The 23,226-nt window shown below is 41.1% G+C and overlaps 1 protein-coding gene across 2 annotated transcripts; it reads left to right on the top strand.

Annotated features, from left to right (window-relative positions):
* Positions 1 to 1,649: 1,649 nt before the first annotated feature.
* Positions 1,650 to 17,659, top strand: LOC110537327 (protein phosphatase methylesterase 1). 2 transcript variants are annotated; one of them, XR_016484978.1, is made up of 14 exons: positions 1,650 to 2,117; positions 4,131 to 4,225; positions 4,430 to 4,521; positions 12,340 to 12,397; positions 12,505 to 12,556; positions 12,644 to 13,151; positions 13,342 to 13,432; positions 13,539 to 13,604; positions 13,723 to 13,855; positions 14,093 to 14,222; positions 14,358 to 14,402; positions 14,582 to 14,646; positions 14,805 to 14,872; positions 17,211 to 17,659. XR_016484978.1 is itself a non-coding variant. In XM_090192145.1 (14 exons), exons 1-14 carry the CDS (start codon positions 2,032 to 2,034, stop codon positions 17,212 to 17,214), a joined length of 1,140 nt encoding a protein of 379 aa, XP_090048271.1. In that variant the 5' UTR covers positions 1,650 to 2,031; the 3' UTR covers positions 17,215 to 17,659. The 2 variants fall into 2 exon arrangements, 1 of the variants encoding a protein (XP_090048271.1); XM_090192145.1 differs by having other exon boundaries at positions 12,997 to 13,151.
* The last annotated feature ends 5,567 nt before the right edge of the window (positions 17,660 to 23,226 follow it).

The following is a 23,226-nucleotide window of genomic DNA, read 5'->3' as shown; positions in this document are numbered from 1 at the left end:
ACCATAGTACCCTCCAAGCTCATCATTAAGCTCAGGCCTGGGACTGAACCCCACCCTGTGCAACTGTGTCCTGGACTTCCTGACGGGCCGCCCCCGGGTGGTGGATGTAGGAAACAACACCTCGACTACGCTGATCCTCAACACAGGGGACCCACAAGGGTGTGTGCTCAGCCCCCTCCTGTACTCCTTGCGTGGCCATGCATGCCTTCAGCTCAATCATCAAGTTTGCAGACGACACAACAGTAGTAGGCCAGATTTCCAACAATGACGAGGCAGCCTACAGTGAGGAGGTGAGGGCCCTGGCAGTGGTGCCAGGAAAATAAGCTCTCCCTCAACGTCAACAAAGATTAAGGAAATGATCGTGGACTTCAGGAGACAGCAGAGGGAGCATGCCTCCATCAACATCGACGGGGCCGCAGCGGAGAAGGTGAAAAACTTCAAGTTCCTTGGCATACATATCACAGACAATCTGAAATTGTCCACCCACACAGACAGTGCAGCGAGGAATACAAAACAGCGTCTTTTCAACCTCAGGAGGCTAAAGAATTTCAGCTATTCCCCTAAGACCCTTTCAAACTTTTACAGATTGAACCCTAACCCTAACCCATTGAGAGCATCCTATCGGGTTGTATCGCTGCCTGGTATGGCAACTGCACCGCTTGCAACCGCAGAGCTCTCCAGAGGGTGGTGCAGTCTGCCCAACGCATCACCGGGGGCACACTGCATGTCCGCCAGGACACCTACAGCAGCAGATGTCACAGGAAGGCCAAAAAGATCATCAAGGACATAAACCACCCGAGCCACGGCTTGTTCACCCCGCTATCATCCAAAAAGCGAGGTTAGTACAGGTGCATCAAAGCTGGGACCAAGAGACTGAAAAACAGCTTCTATCTCAAGGCCATCAGACTGCCATCACTAGCCGGCCTCCACCCAATACCCTGCCCTGAACTTAGTCACTGTCACTAGCCGGCTACCACCCGGTTACTCAACCCTGCACCTTAGAGGCTACTGCTCTGTGTACATAGACATGGAATCACTGGTTACTTTAATAATGTTTACATACTGTTTTACTAATTTCATAATTTCATATGTATATACTGTATTCTAGTCAATGTCAATGTCATCCTATTCAACTATTGCTATATACTATTCTATCCTATGTATTCTACAGATATATATATATATATATACATATATATATAATTAAATTAAGAAAATATAAATATTAGGACGAGCAATGTCAGAGTCCGGAATATAAATATATATCTGTAGAATATATATATATATATATATATATATATATATATATATATATATATATATATATATATATATATATATATATATATTATATATACTATTCTATTCTATCCTACTTATTCTATCCTACTTATTCTACAGATATATATATATATATATATATATATATATATATATATATATATATATATATATCTGTAAAATACGTAAAATACGTAGGATAGAATAGTATATATATATATACAGATATCTACAGATATATATTTATATTCCGAACTCCGACATTGCTCGTCCTAATATTTATATTTTTCTTAATTTAATTATTTTACTTTTAGATTTGTGTGTATTGTTGTGAGTAGTTAGATATTACTGCACTGTTGGAGCTAGGAACACAAGTATTTCGCTACACCCACAATAACGTTTTCTAAATATGTGTATGCACCAATAAAATGTTATTTTATTTGATTACGTCATTTTCTTCTTTTTTTTACGAAGATTAAGGTTCTTTACTTACACCATGTTTCTGGGAAATATAGTTTTTCTATGAATGTATCTTGATGATTTAGTTGAGAATAGTGAGCAGTATGCGAACATATCCCAGAGTGCAATGTGGCAATTGGCAAACGGGTAATGTTGTGGGACGATAAACACATTTTGCGGTTGTCAATATAGCTGCTAATAGCTGACCGGTGCTGGAAGAACATCGTATGGTTCGAAGGAGGGGGAAGATTTGGTATTTGACTGAACGGCCTTGGCCCCGCGTTCGACAGCATGGAGAAACAGTTGCATTTGAATGTGTTCGCTTCCAGACCTCCCGTGTCAGGAGGCTTGCAGTCGCGGTCTAAAATGAGAATGGGGTGAGTTCACAGCTAGTTTTGAGATGGTTGGCGAGGCTATAATCAGATAGTTGTCTGGCTCTTGTTGCTAAACCCTACAACTTGTGAATGCATAACTAACCTGAGCCAAAAACAGTATTTTCCTCTGTTTAACTTTTGTGGTAAAACTAGTTAGCTAAGTTCAAAACGTTTCTAGCTAGCTAGCAAGCTAACTAGATAACAGTTAAATATATCTGACAGCTGACATTAGGTACTGAAAATAATACAGCTTTTCAATCCTATTATCTTGTGAACAATGCTCCTCTTCACGTGTTGTTTAATTGTTCCATTTAAGTGCGAAAGCCAGCTGGTTTTGACCTCCTTTGGTTTTGACAGGTCAGTACATTCGGAGCATCATCAGTTAAGTCCCAGTCAACAAGCTACCGTGTTATGAAATAAATTAGCTTGATAGCTACGAATCTTTTATGGATTATGCTGCCTCCAAATTCTTCAATATTAGTGTTTCACATGGGTCGTTGATGGTCCAATTTATGAACCGGTATAGCTAAAATGAATCCACCCTCTTTGTTGTGTGGGTATCCCTCCTTCCTCTCTGTCACCAGAGCTGCTGTCATAGTCCCTCCCGTGTCATGACCAATGATTTATTATCTAAATCACTGGTCATGACTAAATTTTTTACTTTATAGTTAAGAAGTCATTCTCACAGGTCATCACTATTTGATCAATAAGGTCTTTCTGCTTCATCTTATTTGAATGGTTTCATAATTATTGGTATACAACATTCACTGATGAATTAACCATACATTTGATGGCATGCCCCTGAGTGTATATGAGAACATGACATTTACAGCTTGAGCTAAAGGTTAATGTAGGACTACACTGGGGTAAATTCTTTTAAATGAAATCCCTTTTTTGTCTGCATCTCTTTTGATTTCTACACAACTTTCCATACACGTTTGCCCATAAATGAAGTGGTTGGAAAGTAACTTTCTTTAGATGAAGGTTCTCAAAGTTGACCCATTTTGCGTACCCCACCATCCATGTCTTCATCACTGGAAAAATATAAACGGTGGAGTTTGATATAATTTAAAAGCTTGCCTACAAGGCTTTAAAAATGTCATAATTAGTTTTTGAATATATAAACATTATGTTTTTAAACCTGTAGTGTAAATTATCAAAAAATGCTTAAACTATTTTTTTCTTCATATTTGCATATTTTGTAGCTTAAACCCTACTTTACATCATTTGAGGTTTTTGTGATGTCCCTGACATAATTTGAGACATATGGTATTGAATACAGGGTGGGTGTCATTTCAATCATAGAAATATAATTCATATAATGGACCTATTCTTCCATATCACAGCAATTTAGCCACCATTGAAAGGTAAATTGAATTAACATTTTTACTTCTAATTACTACCACAAAGATGACCACTGTCAAATGTCAACTTAAATGGTCATGTCTATCTATTATCTATATTTATGATTTCAATAGGTTTCCTATAAAGAATTGACAGTATAATTTCAATTTCGTCTATTCCCATTCAAGTTAAAGTTCTCTGATTTGCGGACTTCTAACCGTCTTTGTGGTCCCATTTGAAAGTTTACATTTAAATTGTATTCTCATTTTAGTACATTTATCAGCCAAAACATGACAACCACCAAGAGCGTCTTGTCTCAAACAATGGCGGGCACAACATAAAAGTTTTATTAAAAAAAGTTTTTTCAAGAAATGATTAAATATTTAAATTATATCAATCTCAACCATTTATCCTTTCCAGTGGTGAAGACATGGATGTTTCATGGTATGGTGGGGTATGCTAAATAGGTCAACTTTGAGTACTTATCTCTTGAATGTTTTGGCATTCAGGTCCAAAATATCACTTTCTGAGCACTTCTACACTGGGCAAATATGTATGGAAGGTTTTGTTCAAATCAAAACGGGTGCTGTCAAAAAGTGATTGAATTCAAATGGATTTACCCACTGTTTAAGATCCTCTTTCTGTTTGATACTCAACCTGGCTAACACACAGACCTGGACGGAAGAGAGACTTCTCCCCTCTCTCCTGGAGTGAATACTTTGAAGCGATGGAAGATGTAGAAGTGGAAAACGATAACGGCAAAGATATATCCTTTACTGTGGCTCCCATAAGTGTGCTAATGTTCATCTACACATGGAATTGAACCATGAATGATGTATCATCTTTTTGAAACACTTACTGAAGAGAATTCATTTTATACCGTGTAATATTGAACTCTTGATCCAGTGCATCATAAGCATATCTCCATTGTGAATGTGTCTATACTCTATATTCCTTGACTACTCTGCACACGTTCAGAATCTACTGCAGTGGCCAGCATGGTCCTGTGCTGCTCCTGCTCCATGGAGGAGGCCACTCTGCTCTCTCCTGGGCTGTGTTCACTGTGAGTAATACTATCAAATACCAGATAGAGCACCCATACTGTTTTATGTACACACACTACCATCACATGTCCTGCATTTACAGAGCCTTCAGAAAGTATTCATACCCCTTGACTTATTCCACATTTTGTTGAGTTTAGGGCTGTGGCGGTCATTATATTTTGTCAGCTGCTTATTTTCATGCAAAAGACTGCCAGTCTGACCGTTAATTAACATAAAGATGTTTAGCATCTCCCGGCATACAAGCCACTGATATGCACCTTAAAAAAAAACAAGTCTAATAAATACATTTTAATATAGTCTAATAAATCTATTTAACTAGATTTAGAATGGCCCATTATCAAATGGGCAGTGGGATAAAGACATGTCATCATTATGCACTCCAATAGCGAATGGAGGCCGCTTTTCCGGCTGGTTCGTTTTTCAATCCTATGCTGGGTAGGCTACTCCGGATATTTCACTCCATCTATCAACCACTGTTTGAGGTGCACGCAGCCTCTTGCTTTGCAACAGGGGATTTTCTGCCCAAACTCTGTATGCCATGGGATCTCCAACCCTGTTCCTGCAGCTACTGTTAGAGTTGCGTCAATTCTAATCTGGTATCAGGATAAATATGACATTGAGTCACCGATTGTATACTATGTATTTTTTATTAGCTAAGCAATAAGTGGTAAATGCAATTTTTGTATATACGGGCTCTCTGTCCCACCTTGCAGGGCAAACAGAGAAGTAACTTGTTCTTGACAAAGATATTATAAATATACTCTGACAGAAATAGTTCCTGCTTCCGAGCCGGCTTGTCAGAGTAGAGACTGGGCGTGGTTTAGACTCACCCAGCCTATCGTTGATTGTTGTCGTACGAGCTGGTACCAGCCCCCGGGCGCTCCAGTTGATAGATGTAACTGTTGCTGTGTCGAGTATCTATGCACTCATTCCCTAGATACCGTTATCACATATCTGGTTTCTGTTATTGTTAAGTTTGAGTTCTAACAAAAAACAGTCTGTGGTTTGCTACACTATGTTCTGTATCTGTCCGTTTCTATGTTATTCTGTATTTTTCCATCATGAGAAAGGCCCATGGCCCTGAAACTGTTAACAATGTTTCAAGTCAGCTACAGTGCCTTGCGAAAGTATTCGCCCCCCTTGAACTTTGCGACCTTTTGCCACATTTCAGGCTTCAAACATAAACAGTGCTCCTTGGGATGTTTAAAGCTTGGGAAATATTTTTGTATCCAAATCCGGCTTTAAACTTCTTCACAACAGTATCTCGGACCTGCCTGGTGTGTTCCTTGTTCTTCATGATGCTCTCTGCGCTTTTGACGGACCTCTGAGACTATCACAGTGCAGGTGCATTTATACGGAGACTTGATTACACACAGGTGGATTGTATTAATCATCATTAGTCATTTAGGTCAACATTGGATCATTCAGAGATCCTCACTGAACTTCTGGAGAGAGTTTGCTGCACTGAAAGTAAAGGGGCTGAATAATTTTGCACGCCCAATTTTTCAGTTTTTGATTTGTTAAAAAAGTTTGAAATATACAATAAATGTCGTTCTACTTCATGATTGTGTCCCACTTGTTGGTGATTCTTCACAAAAAATACAGTTTTACATCTTTATGTTTGAAGCCTGAAATGTGGCAAAAGGTCGCAAAGTTCAAGGGGGCCGAATACTTTCGCAAGGCACTGTATGTTGCATAACACATACATACATCCACACAAGCCAACAGCAGATAATATTCAATCACATATATGGTAACGGGCTATAGTGCATAACACAGCATAACCCAGTGCTTAATTTGGGAAACCAAGGGAAATCTGTTCGGGGACATTGATAGTAACATGTTTTCACAACAAAACATATTTCATGAAACTATTGACAGACCCTCTCTGTGTGCACGAGAACAGAATTAAGGAGAGAGGAGGAGATGGAAATACACAGTGGTGAGATTCTGTAGCTAAAGGTAATGTCAGCCTATTAATTATGAAAACAAAAAAATGCCCTATTACTAGGCTATTCAAAATCAAATACAAATTCACTATAATTATAGGCTAACTCTGTAAGCCGCCCTGCACAATTAATGAACCAACAGCATCACCTAGGCCTATACGTTCGCTCCCAAACTCATGGATAGAAAGTTTGGAGCGTAGCATGAGGAAACCAGTCCATCCAGTACGCATAATAATACAGTCCACTCTCAAAGGTGGTTACTAGAATAAAACTTTTTGGGAATAAGATTAGACCAATTATGTACCAAACACATTTGAAATCTTTAATTTTTAAAATATTTTTCTGCCGTGCATAGTATGCGGTAGGCTATATATTGTATAACAGCAGAATCATTATTTTAATTCAGGATATTTTTGGGGGCTTGGGCTCATATATAGGCCTATGCATATGTGTGTTTTGAATAATCCTCACCTTAGAAAGTGCTATCCATTTTGTTGTTATTCTTAGAAACAACATGCACAATATCCATATTTTCCACTTTTTTTTCTTCAAATCAATCAGTTAGGTGAGTTTAAAAAAAAAAAAGTGTGATACTGTTTTGATTGTGATTTTCGAATCCATTTGCATTGATGTCAGAGTGGTTAGAGGGACAACAGAGCCCTGCATGCTAGGCCATTAGCGAGTTGGGTACTACCAATGCATGTCCTGAGTGCATAAAAGGAGATTACCGTGACTCAATGGTCACTTGGAATATTACTGCAGTAATATGGTCACCGCAACAGCCCTAGTTGTTACAGCCTGAATTCAAAATGGATTAAATTGATTTATCTCACACATCTACGCACAATACCCCATAATGCCAAAGTCAAAACATGATTTTAGACATTTTTGCAAATGTATTGAAAACGAAATACGTTATTCACACCCTTGTCAATACTTTTGTAGAAGCAGCAATTACAGCTGTGAGTCTTTCTGTGTAAGTATCGAAGAGCTTTCCACACCTGGATTGTGAAACATTTGGCCATTATTCTTTTCAAAATTCTTGGCAAATTGGCTGTTGATCATTGCTAGACAACAATTTTCAAGTCTTTCCATAGATTTTTAACTATGCTTAAGTCAAAACTGTAACTTGGCCACTCAGGAACAGTCATTGTCTTCTTGGTAAGCAACTCCAGTGTAGATTTGGCCTTGTTTTAGGTTATTGTCCTGCTGAAAGGTGAATTCATCTCCCAGTGTCTAATGGAAAGCAGACTGAACCAGGGGCCTCATTTATCAATATTGCATAGACACTATTCTAAAATACTACTTACAAATGGAATTTAGAATGTTCGTATGCATAGAAAAAGTGTATTTTATCAAACAGTCCTACGAGCGTCATGCGCACATTTTGCATTTCGAAATGCCCCTAATTAGCGCCATATGGGCAAAATCATCCCTTTTAAGCATATAGGGAATATACAAGGCTGTATCATGAAATACAATGGTGCAACCAAAATAGCTATGAAAAAAACACTTTTCCAAGACTGGAATAGAGATGCTAGTGTCAGATTGATTACAACCAAAAGGTTTTATTTGACTTGCTCAGTTGTGGTTTTACCAGTAAAAATAAAAACATAGCTACAAAGAGAGGACAATTCAAGTTGCTTTAGAAATGGCAAATACTTCAAATGAGTAGGCAACACTCACCATCCTCAACAGCTCCCTCCGGTAGGCGTATAGGCCCACATTGCTGTTCTGCGGACGAACGAGTCATGAGTTTCACCTGGCAACCTTGCCACCACATTCAGTAGCGCTTTTTTGCACATTGCATAATCACCTGCACATTAAGAGTGGAAGCCTTTTTCTGTTAACATAGCCTAGTTGAACTCGTTTTGGAATGGTGCTTTTATGGTGACGTGGGAGCTGTTTTTCTTTGGGAACCCATTGATGGCAAAGAAACCCCTCTTAGCCTGTTGTGCCATGGTGTATGGGAATTTTATGTTTCAGCTTGTTTTTCTGATGATTGAATCCAAAACATTTGCTCATTGAAGGATGTGAAATGCCGGTCGGCAAGCTCCCGCCGAAAAGTACCCATACCCGAGGGTAGCGAGCACTTGATGTGCACCCGAATGGTATGTGTTTCCCTTTCAAAAGTAGGTCTTAAATTCTCACAAAGATCCCATAACATTGGTTTTGGGAAATTATATCTGATGAGCCAATATGTACTTTCTGCAAAAATTCCCACCTGTCTCAAACTCACTCTCATTACATCACTCTCATTACATTTACATTACCAGAAATATTGTATTTTCAGCTGTTGGAAGCTGGTGTACAAAATGGAAAGTAAAAGACGCAAAAACAAAGCTTAAGAACTGGAAGCATAGAAATAGTGCACATAGAACATATCTACCGCTTTTTTGACTTGCTTTTGATGAGAATAGCAGATCTATAACACACTTTTCTATGATTTTTAGGTCGAGTCTCCCAAAAGGTTACATTATTGCAGCTTTAAGCAAATGTTTACTTCTGAACTCATTTAGGCTTGCCATAACAAAGGGGTTGATTACTTATTGACTCTTAAGACATTCAAGCTTTATGTTTAATTAATTTGTAAAAATTTCAAAAAACATAATTCCACTATGACATTATGGGGTATTGTGTGTAGGCCAGTGACAAATAAAAATCTAAATTTAATCCATTTCCAATTCAGAAAAAGTCAAGGAGTGTGAATACTTTCTGAAAGGGCACTGTAAGGTTGTATTGAGTGACTGTTGAAGATTTTTATAAAAAAATATATAATAATAATAATTTCCCCTTTATTTGACCAGGTAGGCCAGTTGAGAACAAGGAGACCTGGCCAAGATAATGCAAAGTAGTGCGACACAAACAACACAGTTACACATGGGATAAACAAACGTACAGTCAATAACACAATAGAAAAATGTATATACAGTGTGCAAATGTAGTAAGATTAGGGAGGTAAGGCAATAAATAGGCCATACTGGTGAAATAATTACAAATAAACACTGGAGTGATACATGTGCAGAAGATGAATGTGCAAGTAGAGATCATGGGGTGCAAAGAAGAAAAAATAAATAATAATATGGGGATGAGGTAGTTGGGTGTGCTATTTACAGATGGGCTGTGTACAGGTGCAATGATCAGTAAGCTGCTCTGACAGCTGATGCTTAAAGTTAGTGAGGGAGATATAAGACTCCAGCTTCAGTGATTTTTGCAATTCGTTCCAGTCATTGGCAGCAGAGAACTGTAAGGAAAGGCGGCCAAAAGAGGAGTTGGCTTTGGGGATGACCAGTGAAATATACCTGCTGGTGCGCGTGCTATGGGTGGGTGCTGCTGTGGTGACAAGTGAGCTGAGATAGGCGGGGCTTTATCTAGCAAAGACCTTATAGATGACCTGGAGCCAGTGGATTTGGCAACGTATATGAAGCGAGGGCCAGTCAACGAGAGCATAAAGGTCGCAGTGGTGGGTAGTATATGGGGCTTTGGTGACAAAATGGATGGCACTGTGATAGACTACATCCAATTTGCTGAGTAGAGTTTTGGAGGCTATTTTGTAAATGACATCGCCAAAGTCGAGGATCGGTAGGATAGTCAGTTTTACGAGGGTATGTTTGGCAGCATGAGTGAAGAAGGCTTTTTTGCGAAATAGGAAGCCGACTCTAGATTTAAATTTGGATTGGAGATGCTTAATGTGATTCTGGAGAGTTTACAGTCTAACCAGACACCTAGGTATTTGTAGTTGTCCACGTATTCTAAATCAGAGCTGTCCAGAGTAGTGATGTTGGGTGGGTGCGGGCAGTGATCGGTTGAAGAGGATGTATTTGGTTTTACTTGCATTTAAAAGCAGTTGGAGGCCACGGAAGGAGAGTTGTATGGCATTGAAGCTCGTCTGGAGGTTAGTTAACACAGTGTCCAAAGAATGGCCAGAAGTATATGGAGGCCAGAATGATGCCGTCTGCATAGAGGTGGATCATAGAATCACCAGCAGCAAGAGTGACGACATTGATGTATACAGAGAAAAGAGTGGCAATTCTCGGGCCAAGAGGTCCGGACAACAGGCCCTCCGATTTGACACACTGAACTCTATCTGAGAATTAGTTGGTGAACCAGGCGAGGCAGTCATTTGAGAAACCAAAGCTGTTGAGTTTGCCGATAAGAATGCGGTGATTGACAGTCGAAAGCCTTGGCCAGGTCGATGAAGACGGCTGCACATTACTGTCTTTTATCGATGGAGGTTATGATATCGTTTAGGACCTTGAGCGTGGCTGAGGTGCACCCATGACCAGCTCGGAAACCAGATTGCATAGCAGAGAAGGTACAGTGGGATTCGAAATGGTCGGTGATCTGTTTGTTAACTTGGCTTTCGATGACTTTTAGAAAGGCAGGGTAGGATAGATATTGGCCTGTAACAGTTTGGGTCTAGAGTGTCTTCCCCTTTGAAGAGGGGGATGACTGCAGCAGCTTTCCAATCTTTAGGCATCTCAGACGATGAAAGAGAGATTGAACAGGCTAGTAATAGGGGTTGCAACCATTGCGGTGGATAATTTTAGAAAGAGAGGTTGCAGATTGTCTAGCCCAGCTGATTTATAGTTTTCCAGATTTTGCAGCTCGTTCAGAACATCAGCTATCTGGATTTGGGTGAAGGATAAATAAATAGGGGAGGCTTGGGCAAGTTGCTGTGGGGGATGCAGAGCTGTTGACCAGGGTAGGGGTAGCCATATGGAAAGCATGGCCAGCTGTAGAAAAATGCTTCTTGAGATTATCGGTGGTAACAATGTTTCCTAGCCTCAGTGCAGTGGGTAACTGGGAGGAGGTGCTCTTATTCTCCATGGACTTTACAGTGTCCCAGAACCTTTTCGAGTTTGTGCTACAGGATGCAAATTTCTGTTTGAAAAAGCTAGCCTTTGCTTTCCTAACTGTCTGTGTATATTGGTTCCTAACTTCCCTGAAAAGTTGCATATCACGGGGGCTATTTGATGCTAATGCCGTACGCCACAGGATGTTTTTGTGCTGGTCAAGGGCAGTCAGGTCTGGAGTGAACCAAAGGCTATATCTGTTCTTAGTTCTACATTTTTTGAATGGGGCATGCTTATTTAAGATGGTGAGAAAAGCACTTTTAAAGAATAGCCAGGCATCTTCTACTGACTGAATGAGGTCAATATCCTTCCAGGATACCCGGGCCAGGTCGATTAGAAAGGCCTGCTCGCTGAAGTGTTTTAGGGAGCGGTTGACAGTGATGAGGGGTGGTCGTTTGACCACGGACGCAGGCAATGAGGCAGTGATCGCTGAGATCCTGGTTGAAGACAGCAGAGGTGTATTTGGAGGGCAGGTTGGTCAGGATGATATCTATGAGGGTGCTTGTGTTTACGGATATGGGGTTGTACATGGTAGGGTCCTTCATCATTTGTGTGAGATTGAGGGCATCTAGCTTAGATTGTAGGATGGCCGGGGTGTTAAGCATGTCCCAGTTTAGGTCACCTAACAGTACAAACTCTGAAGATAAGTGAGGGGCAATTAATTCACATATGGTGTCCAGGGCACAGCTGAGGGCGGTCTATAATAACAGTGAGAGACTTATTTCTGGAAAGGTGGATTTTTAAAAGTAGAAGCTCGAACTGTTTGGGCACAGACCTGGATAGCATGACAGAACTCTGCAGTAGATTGCAACTACAACAATCCCCTTTGGCAGTTCTATCTTGGCGGAAAATGTTGTAGTTGGGGATGGAAATTTCAGAATTTTTGGTGGCCTTCCTAAACCAGGATTCACACAAGATGGAGCAGTATGTTTGTGAGCCTGCCTTATAATAACACAGACTGACACTGAATACTGGCCAGAGTTAAGTTAACACAGGGGGTTTGTGTTTGCAGGCGGTGATATACAACAGAATTAACTGCCGGGTGGTGGCTATGGACCTCAGGGCCCATGGTGAGTGGCTAACTCTCCCTCATGATAACACACATTCCTTCTGGTTACCTCATATTCATGGTCTCAATAGTATTATTATTTTTTAAACTATTTTCTTTCCCACAAAGGTGACACCAAAGTAAAGAATTCTGACGATCTCTCAGCGGAAACAATGGCCAAGTAAGTTGTCAGGAATGTTTTTTCTGTCATCATTCAGAGATGAGTGTTAAACAGGGTGTGTGATGGGGAAGGTATTGTGTTGTTTAGACGGGAGGAAACCGGACAGGACCTGAGGCAGTGGTGGAGGATTACTGTAAGGGGGTGGAGAGAACCTGTTGGAGAGCGAGGAGAACTGAGTCAGATGAGCTATCGCCTGCTGCTGTCTCCCATTGAGACACTGATCTGCTGTTTGATGCAAGGAGAGAACAGGCTTGCTGCAACCCCCAGAATAGTCTTGTTTAAATGGACAAAGTGCCAGTGGGAAGAAACTGACATCTCTTTCCATCTCTTTCTATATTGTCTATCTTCTGTTGGGTGTGATTGTTTGAGGAGCTGGATTAGGCTGGATGAGATTGTTCTAGCAGTTGATTTTTGCTGGTTTTGTCTCATCTCTCCACCAGGGACATTGGCAAAGTGGTAGAAACACTCTATGGAGAAAACCCACCTCCGATCATGATGATTGGACACAGCATGGGTGGAGCTATAGCAGTTCATACCGCTGCGGCAAACCACGTGCCGTCTTTACTTGGCCTGTGTGTGATTGATGTCGTGGAAGGTGATTATGGTATTTGTGTTTGTTTGTCTCATGATCGGGACTTGTCATTTGATGATCAAACAAGCAGCAGTTGAGGAGCAGACAGAAGATTAATTGATGTAGTTTAAAACAATAAATATCATGTGACACACGGTGTCATTAATTCATTGATTGAGTGATTATTTCATAAAATTTCCACTTGTGTTTTCAGGCACAGCAATGGATGCCTTAAACAGTATGCAGAATTTCCTCAGGAGTCGGCCAAAGACCTTTAAGTCTGTGGAGAATGCCATTGAGTGGAGGTGTGAGATGCTGTCCATACACACAAGTGTAGAAATGCTCAGCAAATGCTTTACTAATAGAGCATATTCCAAGTCATGTGTTCTGATCTTGTCCCTCCCCCATCAGTGTGAAGAGTGGACAGATCCGAAACGTTGAGTCAGCTCGGGTGTCCATGGGAGGCCAGGTGAAAAAGTACGTCTGGACCTGAGAAAAACTGTCTCAGAGGGCAAAATACCTTTTAAATTAATCAACTTCAAGGTGTGACTTTTCAGGACCTGTAACTAAACACAAGTTCTGACCTCCTCCATAGATGTGAGGAACCCCTGAACAGTCCAGGCGTCTCCAAGAGCATCAGTGACGGCATCATTGAAGAGGAAGAGGAGGAGGAGGAAGAAGAGGAAGGAGAATCCAACCACAAAAGAAAGAAGGAGGATGACCAAGAGGTTAGGGATGGGATGATTGGGGGGGTAATGTTTATTTTTTTACAATATATTGTATACCTGTGTATTCGGGTGTGTTTGTATGCGTGGGTCTTCTTGGGCATTAGTAGTTGGTGTATACATCTGGGTGCATATGTCATCTTGGGGGAGTGTGTATGTCATTTCCCACCTTTACAAAGTCTGTTGTAGTGTGTACATGAAGAGTAAATTTAAGGTTAACTGTCTCTTTGCTTTCTTCAGGTGAAGAAGGAGACCCTTTATACCTGGCAGATTGATCTGTCAAAGACAGAGAAGTACTGGGAGGGCTGGTTCAGTGGCCTGTCTGCCCTATTCCTTTCCTGTCCTGTGCCAAAACTGCTCCTGCTCGCTGGTGAGTCCCTCGATTCAGTACATTTTAATCCACATGATTTTTACACTTGTGTGTTTTCAATATAATTCAAATACATTTGTCTTAGACATTGGACTACAGCACACAATGTTGCGTATAATGTTTTTCCCTTTACAGGTGTGGACAGGCTTGACAAAGATCTCACAATTGGACAGATGCAAGGTGAGGACGGCCTCAGATTAATGTTTGTTAGGTTGGTTGTTGTTGACAATTGTGGTTCTGATGGTGACTGTGACAATCCACTTAACATCGTCCCCCACTCCCTATGGTTTTACTGTAACATCTTCTAAATCCAATGGAAGCATATTGCACATAAAGATTTGTGTTCCATTTGTGTTCAGGGAAGTTCCAGATGCAGGTGCTCCCTCAGTGTGGCCATGCTGTCCACGAGGACGCCCCTGAAAAAGTGAGTTCTGGGTATGAGGCTGAACAACTGCTTGTTAAATGTGTCGTTGTTTCCCATTTTGTTGCGATAGTAATTTCAGGCCAATATGTAAGTAATATTGCACACAAAATACTATTCTCAATGTCTGGGAACTAAACCGACATTGCTCGTTTCCCCAGGTAGCAGATGCTCTGGCCTCGTTCATGGTCCGTCACAAGTTCACTGAATTTAAGGAGGGTTTCCTGTGGTAAGACTAATTTAGCACGAATAGAAACACATGGTTTTATTACCTTTTTAAGTTTGCTTCTCCAGTAATCATTGTAAAGTCTCATTGTGAAGACCTACATAAGCATGTATCGCTTATCTGCACTGTTAAATGTTAAAAGCACATGATTTGTGGACTAGCGGTTAGTGCTACCGCCTATAAGCACACATGCTTGCCGGTGTTGGCGAGGGTTAGAATATCTGACTATCTTTCCCACTGTCTCTTCTCAGCCCAATAAAATATAACCCCCCCCCCTTAAAATATACACAAAGTGTACCAAACATTAGGAACTCTGTCCTTATATTGAGTTACACCCCCTTTTGCCCTCAGAACAGCCTCAATTTGTTGGGGCATAGACTATAAGGTGTCAAGCATTCCACAGGGATGCTGGCCCATGTTGACTCATTTGACATTTTTGTAATTTAGTGATTTACTGTTAGTGCATTCATCTTGAGATAGCTAGGTGGGACAACCACGTCATAGTAAGTACATTTCTGCTTAGTAAAGTAGCTATCAGCAAAGTTGGTTAATAAGGGGAAGGGGAAAAAAGTAAAGTGTGAGTGTTAGTTCACGAAAGGCATTATTTTTGTATTTTCTTTTTGTGGGGGTCAGGGTGAGGGGGGGTGCGAGCAGTTGAGGAAGGGGTGCTGTGGCATGATTTAAGATACTCTTTGAAGAGGTAGGGTTTCAGATGTTTTCGGAAGATGCCCTAGATTCAGGGGCGTGCTAGGACAGAGAAGAGCTTGGCCTGGGCTGAGCGGAAGCTGGGCTGAGCGGGAGCCTGGGCTGGGCTGAGCGGGAGCTGCCCTCTCGTAGGGGTGGGAAGACCAAGAGACCAGAGGTGGCAGAATGGTGTGCTCGGGTTGAGGTGTAGGGTTTGATCAAAGCCTGAAGGCAGAGCGGGGCAGTTCCTTTTGCTATTCAGTAGGTAAGCACCATGGTCTTGTAGTAGATGCAAGCTTCGACTGGAAGCCAGTGTAGTGTGCGGAAGAGCGGGATGAAATGAAAGAACTTGGGAAGGTTGAACAACAGGTGGGCTGCTGCATTCTGGATAAATTTCATGGGTTTGATGGCACAAGCGGGGAGCCCAGCCAACAGCGAGTTGCAGTAGTCCAGACGGGACATGACAAGTGCCTGGATTAGGGCCTCTGCTGCTTCCTGTGTGAGTTAGGGTTGTACTCTATGGATGACGTAGAGCATGAACCTGCAGGAGCGAGTCACTGCTTTGTTTGCAGAGAACGACAGGGTGTTGTCCAGGGTCACACCAAGGTTCTTTGCACTCTCGGAGGGAGACACTGGAGTTGTCAACCGTGATGGATAGGTCTTTGAGCGGGCAGGCCTTCCCTGGGAGGAAGATCAGCTCCGTCTTGTCGAGGTTGAGCTTGCGGTGGTGGGCCGACATCCAAGCTGAGATATCTGCCAGGCACGCAGAGATGCGTGTCGCCACCTGGGTGTCAGAAGGGGGGAAGGAGAAAAGTAGGTGAGTGTCCTCTACATAGCAATGATAGAGACCATGTGAGGATATGACAGAGCCGAGTGACTTGGTGTATAGCGAGAAGAGGAGCGGGCTTAGAACAGAGCCCCGGGGTACACCAGTTGTGAGTACGTACTGCAGACACAGATCCTCTCTACTTCACCTGGTAGGAGTGGCCTACCATGTAGGATACAGTCCATGAGTGTGCAGAGCCTCAGCTGTGAGAGTGTGGACTCCAATGCTTCCCACAGTTGTGTCAAGTCGGCTGGATGTCATTTGGTGGTGGACCATTCTTGATACACACAGGTAACTGTTCAGTGTGGAAAAACCCAACAGCGTTGCAGTTATTGACACACTCAAACCGGTGCGCCTGGCACCTACTACCATACTCCTTTCCAAGGCAATTAAATATTTTGTCTTGCCCATTCACCCTCTGAATGGTACACATTCACAACCCATGTCACAACGCTTAAAAATACTTATTTATCCTGTCACCTCTCCTTCATCTACACTGTTTAAGTGGATTTAACAGGTGACATCAATAAGGGATCATAGCTTTCTCCTGGATTCACCTGATCAGTCTGTCATGGAAAGAGCCAGTGTTCCTAATGTTTTGTACACTCAGTGTATGTATATATATATTTTTAAATAAACATAAATTATGGACATAATACAATAATAAGGTTTTGTAAAGATTGCTGCCACCAATATTGGTAGTTACTGTATACGGTCTGTTCTGACACAAGTAATAATTTTTATGTCAAAATGGGATGCTAACTGGTACAGGAAAACCAAAAAGCATTTGTTGGTTTGTTTTTTACATTTTTTATTTATTTATTGTAACAGCTAACGGGACTCAAATAAACTACATAGACAAGTGCCAGTTTTGCCCTGGACCCATCCAGCAGTCATGGAGGAGTTGCCTGGAGCCTCAAGGACACCATCTTCTGCCAATTACCCCCAACTGCGATAAAATAATGTTCATGAGCACTATAACACTATACAAAATACTCAGCACTTAAATTGGTAAAAAAAAATATAATTTAAATGTATTATTATTATTATTATTATTACTACTACTAATACTTTGACACTTATGGTTTAGCCTTTTTTTTTTCTTTTTTTTGAAAGCAGGGATTTTGTTTCACCCATCCCACTCAACATTTTTTATTTTCATTTCCTGTGATGCCTTTCCTGTTTCTTGTTACATTTTGGCCAGCTGCATCTTGTTGTGCTATGTGTTTAATGTTGTTGGATTTTAAGAATGATTAATAAAAATGGAAATGGAAAAGGAATATTTCTCCTGATTTTTAAGTTGTGTTGTATGTCTGGTATATGCACTATTTATTTCCATGATAAACAAACACCCATTATGGAGTATTTTGCAAGTGTACAAAACAGGGTATCCCCATTGTCTTAAAACCAAATGGGCAGATTCATCGGCTTGAAGGAACAACGCTTTCTTCAATTGTACCATCACAGCAGGCTTGACTTTTCTAGTCCTACAAGTTAAGTAGTGTAGGAACCGGTTGTACGGCGCCATCCCTCAGCTCATATTTGAGGGGGCTCAAACGTCTTAGCAGGATAATGAGGAAGTTGACATACTGCAGGTCAGTAAAGAGAGCACTACTCCCTCCACTGGCCACTGCTTTTTCTAAAGGTGCATACAGTACAGGAAAGAGAGGGACAGGCCCAGCAGCACTGTCTTGTGGGCTTTACTTGCTTTCGTTTTGTCAAGAGGCAGACCTGGCTGCTACAATGATGGTGATGTACAGTACCAGTCAAACGTTTGGACACCTACTCATTCAAGGGTTTTTCTTTCTTCTACATTTTAGAATAATAGTGAAGACATCAAAACTATGAAATAACACACAGGAATCATGGAGTAACCAAAAAAGTGTTAAACAAATCAATATATTTTATATTTCAGATTATTCAAAATAGCCACCCTTTGTCTTTGACAGGTTTGCACACTCTTGGCATTCTCTCAAACCGCTTCATGAGGAATTATTTTCCAACAGTCTTGAAGGAGTTCCCATAAATGCTGAGCACTTGTTGGCTGATTTTCCTTCACTCTGTGGTCCAACTCATCCCAAACCATCTCAATTGGGTTTAGGTCAGGTGATTGTCGAGGCCAGGTCATCTGATGCAGCACTCATCACTCCTTGGTCAAATAGCCCTTACACAGCAGCAAGTCTCTTATTATTATTGATGTCCTTTAGTATGGGTTTCTTTGCAGCAATTCAAACATGAAGGCCTGATTCACACAGTCCCCTCTGAACAGTTGATGTTGAGATGTGTCTGTTACTTGACCTCTGTGAAGCATTTATTTGGGCTGTAATCTTGGTCTTTTACCAAATAGGGCTATCTTCTGTATACCTCTACTACCTTGTCACAACATGCGCTCAAACGCATTAAAGAAAGAAATTCCACAAATTAACTTTTAACAAGGTGAACCTGTTAATTGAAATGCATTCCAGGTGACTACCTCATGAAGCTAGTTGAGAGAATGCATAGAATGTGTAAAGCTGTCATCAAGGCAAAGGGTGGCTACTTTGAAGAATCTCAAATATAAAATATATTTTGATTTGTTTTATACTTTTTACTTCATGATTCCATATGTGTTACTTCATAGTTTTGATGTCTTCACTACTATTCTACAATGTAGAAAATAGTACAAAAATAAAGAAAAATGCAGGAATGAGTAGGTGTGTCAACTTTTGACTGATACTGTATGTGTAAATGATGAGAGACAGAGCTTCAAAGCAAAAAGTATTGAACCCTGTAACACTTGCATCTGCAAGTTTATTTAACCAGGTAGGCTAGTTGAGAGCAAGTTCTCATTTGCAATTGCGGCCTGGTCAAGATAAAGCATAGCAATTCGACACATACAACAACACAGAGTTACACATGGAATAAACAAAACATAGTCAATAATACAGTAGAAAAAATAAAATAAGTCTATATACAGTGAGCGCAAATGAGGTAAGATAAGGGAGTTAAGGCAATAAATAGGCCACGGTGGCGAATTAATTACAATATAGCAATTAAACACTGGAATGGTAGATGTGCAGAAGATGAATGTGCAAGTAGAGATACTGGGGTGCAAAGGAGCAAGATAAATAAATAAATAAATACAATGAGGTAGGTACAGTGCCTTGCGAAAGTATTTGGCCCCCTTGAACTTTGCGACCTTTTGCCACATTTCAGGCTTCAAACATAAAGATATAAAACTTTATTTTTTTGTGAAGAATCAACAACAAGTGGGACACAATCATGAAGTGGAATGACATTTATTGGATATTTCAAACTTTTTTAACAAATCAAAAACTGAAAAATTGGGCGTGCAAAATTATTCAGCCCCTTTACTTTTGTAGATAGACAGGCTGTTTACAGATGGGCTATGTACAGGTGCAGTGATCTGTGAGCTGCTCTGACAGCTGGTGCTTAAAGCTAGTGAGGGAGATATGAGTCTCCAGCTTCAGAGATTTTTGCAGTTCGGTCCAGTCATTGGCAGCAGGGAACTGGAAGGAAAGACGACCAAAAGAGGAATTGGCTTTGGGGGTGACCAGTGAGATATACCTGCTGGAGCATGTGCTACGAGTGGGTGCTGCTATGGTGACGAGTGAGCTGAGATAAGGCGGGGCTTTACCTAGCAGAGACTTGTAGATAACCTGTAGCCAGTGGGTTTGTATGAAGCGAGGGCCAACCAACGAGAGCGTACAGGTCGTAATGGTGGGTAGTGTATGGGGCTTTGGTGACAAAACGGATGGTACTGTGATAGACTGTAACCAGTTTGTTGAGTAGAGTGTTGGAGGCTATTTTATAGATGACATCACCGAAGTCGAGGATCGGTAGGATGGTCAGTTTTACGAGGGTATGTTTGGCAGCATGAGTAAATAGGAAGCCAATTCTAGATTTAATTTAGGATTGGAGATGATTAATGTGATTCTGGATAGATTACAGTCTAACCAGACACCTAGGTATTTGTAGTTGTCCACGTATTCTAAATCAGAGCCGTCCAGAGTAGTGATGCTGGACGGGGGAGCAGGTGCGGGCAGTGATCGGTTGAAGAGCATGCATTTAGTTTTACTTGCGTTTAAGAGCAGTTGGAGGCCACGGAAGGAGAGTTGTATGGCATTGAAGCTCGTCTGGAGGTTAGTTAACACAGTGTCCAAAGAAGGGCCAGAAGTATACAGAATGGTGTCGTCTGCGTAGAGGTGGATTAGAGAATCACCAGCAGCAAGAGCATCATCATTGATGTATACAGAGAAGAGAGTCGGCCCTTTTGCTGTGTGCAAAATATTGGGGTAACAAAAAAAGGGTTAAAGGGTTACGGTTAATGGAAGGGTTAGCTAACATGCTAAGTGCACTAAACCAAAATATAAATGCAACAATTTCAAAGATTTAACTGAATTACAGTTCATATAGGGAAATCAGCAAATTTAAATTCATTCATTAGGCTATGAATTTCACATGACTGGGAATACAAACATACATCTGTCGGTCACAGATACCTTTAAAAAAAGAGCAGTGGATCAGAAAACCAGTCAATATCTGATGTGACGACCATTTGCCTCAAGCAGCGCAACATCTCCTTCGCATAGATTTGATTGTGGCCTGTGGAATGTTGTCCCGCTCTTCAATGGCTGTGTGAATTTGCTGCATATTGGCAAGAACTGGAACACGCTGTCGTACATGTCGAACCAGAGCATCCCAAACATGCACAATGGCTGACATGTCTGATGATTATGCAGGCCATGGAAGAACTGGGACATTTTCAGCTTGAGGGAATTGTGTACAGATCCTTGCAATATGTGGCCGTGCATTATCATGCTGAAATATCAGGTGATGGCAGCAGATGAATGGCATGACAATGGCCCTCAGGATCTCTGCATTCAAATTGCCATCGATAAAATACAATTGTGCTGGTTGTCCGTAGCTTATGCCTGCCCATACAATAACCCCACCACCACCATGGGGCACTCTGTTCACAAACTTGACATCAGCAAACCGCTCGCCCACACAACGCCATATAAGCTGTCTGCCATCTACCCCTTACAGTTGAAACCGGGATTCATCTGTGAACAGCACACTACTCCAGCATGCCAGTGGCCATCGAAGGTGATCATTTGCCCACTGAATTCAGTTATGATGCCAAACTGCAGTCAGGTCAAGACTAGTGAGGATGACGAGCACGCAGATGAGCTTCCCTGAGATGGTTTCCGACAGTTTGTGCAGAATTTCTTTGATTGTGCAAAGACACAGTTTCATCAGCTGTCCGATTGGCTGGTCTCAGACAATCCCACAGGGGAAGAAGCCTGATGTGGAGGTCCTGGGCTGACGTGGTTGCACGTGGTCTGCGGTTGTGAGGTCGGTTAGACTTACTGCCAAATTCTCTAAAATTACTTTGGAGGCGGCTTATGATAGGGAAATGAACATTCAATTCTCTGGCAACAGCTCTGGTGGACCTTCCTGCAGTCAGCATGCCAATTGCACGCTCCCTCAAAACTTGAGACATCTATGGTATTGTATTGTATGTCAAACCTGCACAGTTTAGAGTGGCCATTTATTGTCCCCAGCACAAGGTCACTTTAATAATGCCACTTTAATAATGTTTACATATCTTACATACTCATCTCATATGTATATACTGTATTTTATACCATCTATTGCATCCTGCCTATGCGGCTCGGTCATTGCTCATCCATATATTTATATGAACATATTCTTATCCCATCCCTTTAGATTTGTATGTATTAGGTAATTGTTGTGAAATGTCAGATTACTTGTTAGACATTAATGCACTGTCAGAACTAGAAGCACAAGCATTTCGCTACATTTGCATTAACATCTGCTAACCATGTGAATGTGACCAATACAATTTGAATTTGAGGGTACACCTGTGTAATGATCATGCTGTTTAATCATCTTCTTGATATGCCACACCTATTAAATGGATGGATTGTCATGACAAATGAGAAATGCTCACTAACAGGGATGTAAACAAATTTGTGCACAACATTTTAGAGAAAAAGCTTTTTGTGCATATGGAACATTTCTGGGTTCTTTTATTTCAGCTCATGAAACATGGGACCAACACTTTACATGTTGCATTTATATTTTTGTTCAGTGTAGTTGCAAATTAGCTAAAAAGTAGTAAGTAGTTGCAAAGTTGATAAAGTTGTCCGTGATGAGATTCAAACACGCTCTATACGTTCACGTTATATGCCCACCCACCCACCCTCTACTTTCATCTTAAGTAACCTTCTGTATAATGTAACCATACCAAACGTAACGTATCATACTAATTTCAGTGTCCCGGATTTACATTTACTATTAGTCTATCTAGTCTATGAGACCAGACTGAAAAAAAATGGGATCCTTTGTGGAATAAAGAACATAAATTCTAAGATTTATGAATACGACAAACCAGACGACAGCAATGGCAATGCTATGACGTAGAGGGAGGCAGATGGCTGCATAGTGTTCTAGCGACATCACAGCCAGGTTGAGAGGGGCAACACAGGACATGCCACTGCTAAACTTGACAAACAGACAACACTGACAACTTTTACCAATTGTAGATAAGCCAAGGCAAACACATACAGAATGCAGCTGATCAGAAACTCCATTGAGTCATTAAGAGTGTATGTGTGAAGACAATGTAGCAGGAGTCTCCTTGAAAGTCGTCCTACTACTCATAGCAAAAATCATTACGCAATTTATGTAGATAAAAAATACAGCCATTAGGATAGCCACCGTCACTTTAACCATAGTCCTCCCATTCATTTTGATTATTATCATCTGTTCATTAACAAAAAAAAGTATCCTGAGGTTTCATTGGTTACTGCCATACACA

The sequence above is a fragment of the Oncorhynchus mykiss genome, chromosome 12 (genome assembly GCF_057628025.1).
Source record: "Oncorhynchus mykiss isolate SJ-2025 chromosome 12, ASM5762802v1, whole genome shotgun sequence".
Taxonomy (NCBI): Eukaryota; Metazoa; Chordata; class Actinopteri; order Salmoniformes; family Salmonidae; genus Oncorhynchus; species Oncorhynchus mykiss.
This window is presented reverse-complemented; position numbering and strand designations above follow the sequence as displayed.

Bases quoted from the DNA above. Each gene is read 5' to 3' on its own strand.
- LOC110537327 (XM_090192145.1), top strand. From the start codon at position 2,032: ATGGAGAAACAGTTGCATTTGAATGTGTTCGCTTCCAGACCTCCCGTG. The intron at 4,226-4,429 runs TATCCTTTACTG...CTACTCTGCACA, and splicing joins AAACGATAACGGCAAAGATA to CGTTCAGAATCTACTGCAGT. The intron at 4,522-12,339 runs GTGAGTAATACT...TTGTGTTTGCAG, and splicing joins TCTCCTGGGCTGTGTTCACT to GCGGTGATATACAACAGAAT.